Below are 4057 nucleotides of genomic sequence, written 5' to 3'. Positions count from 1 at the left end.
AAATTCTTCACAGCTACACTCTGCTCCTACCAACAGATGCCTTCCAAACATGAACCTGTCCCAGGTAACAGCAGCTGCTGCTCATCTATTCTTCATCTGCGGTATATGCTACTTCAGCAACTTCAATTTCTGGAACAGAATTTCCAGCCAAAGAGCCACTCCAACATGCCTCATGGTTCTCTTTGTCTGAGCTGCAACGACAGATCAATAAGCTTCATCAAATGGAAACCTAGTACGATTCTCCACAGTTACTTTATGCAGACAATTCACAAAACATTTACAAAGCTTGTTCAACTTAGCATTTATTCCAGATCTAGAATTATCTATCCTGAGGGTCTTTATGCAGCAGAGAGATGCAATCAAATGCTGAGTTCCTCAGCTGTGTAGAATTTATGCAAGACCAAACATTTAAAAGAATATACTTTAAGAATTACTAAAATATAAGTAAAACAATAGTATTTACCAGCTGTCCTCACCCAGGGTACCCTGGTCTGCTTCTACTGCAGAAGACTCCACCTCACCACTGCACTCACTTTCTTCTCCTGACATCTGACGAGTCATTTTTCCTAAAGATAAATCCCTACAACAGATAAAAACAGAGTACCACCAATCCATACAGCAAACTTTCATCACTGAAAACCGTTTGTTTCATTTTAACATCTGCAGGTTCTGGGAACCTATCCATCTCATCATACAGGCCCCATTTCTTTTATTAGTACAGAGATGCAAGGCTGCACTGGACAGGTATTTAAATGGTTTATTTGCTCCAGTTGCTTATTCCTAAGCTAAGTTCAGTCCTCTGAATCTCTGGGCTACCAAGACAATTAGAGGGATCGAGCACCTCTCCTGTGAGGAAAGGCTGAGTGAATTGGGATGGTTCAGCCTGGAAAAGAGAAGGCTGGGTGAGGCTGGGATGACCTAATTGCAGCATTCCAGTATCTGAAGGGAGCTGACAAGAGAGAGAGAGAATTTTTACAAGAGCATGGAGTGACAGGTCAAGGGGGAGTGGTTTTAAACTGAGAAAGACCCGGTTTAGATGAGACATTAGGAAGCCATTCTTCACTGTGAAGGTGGTGAGGCACTGGAACAGGTTGCCCAAACAAGGGTGTCCTATCCCTGGAAGTGTTCAAGGCCAGGCTGGATGGAGCTCTGAGCAACCTGGTCTAGTAGAAGGTGTCCCTGCCCATGGCAGGGGGCTTGGAACTAGATGATCTTTCAGATTCCTTTCAACCCATGATTCTATGATTCTCTGGTTGCATCATGACTTAGAAGCTTTACAAATGGCAAGTCCCAGAGGAGTGTGTATGACTTGATGTAAAAATAATCACAAGCAGGAGATCTAAGCCACACATATCTTGTCTAAATGGCAGAAGGATTATAACCAAAACATAGCCAGAATAAAGAAAGGCAAGATGATCAAAATATTTCTTCAACAGTTTCCCAAGTTTCTCATTGTAACTTTACAAAGTCACATATTAAGTTTCAGAGCAATATGTTTTCCTATTAGTGACAGAGACAGGTAATAAATTTTTGTTAGTGGCAACACAAGGTAACAGCCTGACTAGCCTGGATACAAATGGGAATGTGGTCATGTAAAGTGATCAAAGAAATGTTTTTTGCAAAGTATTGCTCTGGCGGAAAACATGCATTGTAGTGTTGAAAGGTGTGATCTGAATTGGAAATAGAAGCTTGTGACTCGTTTTGTGTTGGAAGTGATATTACTATATTTCACCCCTGTTTAAAATTACTCTAACTACTACTGTTTCTATTGTTTTATTTTAATGCATGCATTTTTAGTAATCTCTCAGCAGTATTCTCTCACTAGATTATAGGCCTACATTTGGGCCAAAAGGCCGATGAGTCTGATGCTTTGTCCAATTGTCCACTCCTACCTCACACATTTTAGGTACGTGACCTTCAGGGTGTATAGAGAGCAGATCCTTAATTTTTGTTGGGCTATCAAATAAAAATTCCACTTCAACAAGGCCAAAGACAGCACATTTCTTTTGGGTTAATTTCCCATTAGACAAGCTGAAGTTCTTACACAAGCTCACAAGTTTACTTGGCAAATTTTATAACTAAAAAACACAGGAGTTATTTTCCATCAAGATTTTAGACATCACTTTGCTGACTTTCAATAATTTTATATGTCTGGGAAACTGGCAGGGCGTTTGTGTATTTAAAAAACATTACCTATCTTTGGGGAAAGCACTAAAAATAGAATCCCTTTTTGCTATTCATGCCTTCCTATTTATAGTCACACAGAACTTCCTATCATGATGTTTTAGCCAAATGCAAGTTATTTCATTTTTATTGACTATTCCACTCGTTAAGCCAGCAGCACGTCATAGCTTTCTCATCAAACAAGGAAAGCATCTTTCAAAAGTAATTACTTGCCAATGTGACATTATGATCAGAATTTTAAAGAAATCACAATTTAATTTAAATCCTTTCCAAGAGTAGTTCACTTAAACCTTATAAGGTGTGATTTGTTAGTCAACCTGGATATACAACCCATACAGTATTAAAATAAAATTTATTCTAAAAAATATTAAAAAAAATAAAATCCATCACTATCCCTTGTCACATACACATGAAAGAGATGTTTTTCCATCTGATCTCATTATTAGGAAGAAATTCTTTAGTATTGGTTAGAAATAATTTCCTCTGAGGGTAGTGAGGCACTGGAACAGGTTGCCCAGAGAAGCTGTGGATGCCCCACCCCTGGAAGTGTTCAAGGCCAGGTTGGAAAGGGCTTTGAACAAACTGGTCTAGTGAAAGGTGCCACTGCCAGTAACAGGGAGTTTGGAACTAGATGATCTTTAAGGTTCCTTCCAACCCAAACCATTCTGCGATTCTATGAAATTCTAATGGGACCATGGGAACTTACTCTTTTGCTAAGGATATGCTGCAATGATTGATTCAGCAGCTCTAATGGGACACTGAATAGCACAACAACAACTCCTCAGCTCCTACTACAAAATTTAGCAGATAGGCACCATCAGACTCCACCATTTTCCCCTTGGGTTTAAATGGACAATCTCCAGTGCTATTTAAATGATATCTGCAGCATCATTGCAGGCAATTCAGAACAAAGTCAAAGGCATAAATACAGATATATAATTTCTTGATCACTGCACTCTCAAAGCTTTGAGTACAGACAGGATTTTATAACTCAGCAATTTTTCCACTGCTCTCATCTCTAGCAGGGCATTTCACATATCCAACATTTCAAATGCAGAACAGAATCTTGTTCCATCTTTAGAGGGTTTAGAGGATTAGGAAACAATTCCAGCTACCTTAGAGGGAAAAGATGGGACAAGTTTCTCAGCCATTTGTACTAAATAGCTTTTAGCCAGCATATGAGAAAGAGCTTACTGAAAATATTGCTTTGTGTGTGGTTATACGGGGAAAATGGTTTCCAAAAACACATCTAAATCTGGTGCTTGTGACTAGATAGAGAAAATGCTTTATGGAAAGAAACTTCTAAACCCCATAAAATATCTACATACCTAATTCTTCTTTCAACAGCATCTATATGGAGTTGCTTTTCACTTAACAATCTCTTCAGTGATTCAACCTCCCTTTGTTTTTCAAGCAGTTCTTTTTGTAGGCGGTAATTTGTTTCCTCCAGAGTTTCACAGAAAGCCTAAAAGACAAATTCAAGAACATCTTCAATCTAACTTCAGTGGACTGCCTTTATTGATTCTTCTTTAGAAATACCAACCTGTAACAGAACAGTAGCTGCTTTTCCTCAGACTGATTACTATAATAAGCTATATAAGTTTTAAAAAAGTTCTGTCCTTAATAAAATAAAGCCTCTTTGCTTTGAGCAATGAATTTATTATGCTAAACTACAATGCAAATACTTTATCACATCATTTGTTTGTCTCACAACAAGAGAGACTTTACAAAAGTAGTCCCTGATTTTAAATCTTTTTGCCTACATGGAATATAAGGTGAACTCCCTGCTCCCTTTTTTTGTCATTAGCTTTGCTTCCACATGACTCAGAAGTCAATTTCAAAGTATCTAATTATTCCCAAGATGCTAGGAATA

The 4057-nt window shown here is 38.3% G+C and overlaps 1 protein-coding gene across 3 annotated transcripts in view; it reads right to left on the bottom strand.

Annotated features, from left to right (window-relative positions):
- Positions 1-85: 85 nt before the first annotated feature.
- SNX16 (sorting nexin 16) overlaps positions 86-4057 on the bottom strand; it is a 22945-nt gene continuing 18973 nt past the window's right edge. For 2 of the 3 annotated variants that reach the window (XM_009074813.1, XM_009074814.1), the window contains 3 exons: positions 3513-3649; positions 468-580; positions 86-186 (listed from right to left, as the gene is read on the bottom strand). In XM_009074813.1, coding sequence (XP_009073061.1) covers positions 86-186; positions 468-580; positions 3513-3649 — 351 coding nt within the window. Of the gene's footprint in view, positions 192-463; positions 581-3512; positions 3650-4057 lie in introns of all 3 variants that reach the window. The other variant, XM_009074812.1, reaches the window with a different exon arrangement.

Source organism: Acanthisitta chloris, unplaced genomic scaffold (genome assembly GCF_000695815.1).
Source record: "Acanthisitta chloris isolate BGI_N310 unplaced genomic scaffold, ASM69581v1 scaffold10215, whole genome shotgun sequence".
Taxonomy (NCBI): domain Eukaryota; kingdom Metazoa; phylum Chordata; class Aves; order Passeriformes; family Acanthisittidae; genus Acanthisitta; species Acanthisitta chloris.
Note: the sequence above shows the minus strand (reverse complement) of the source record. Positions and strands in the feature narration are given on the sequence as shown.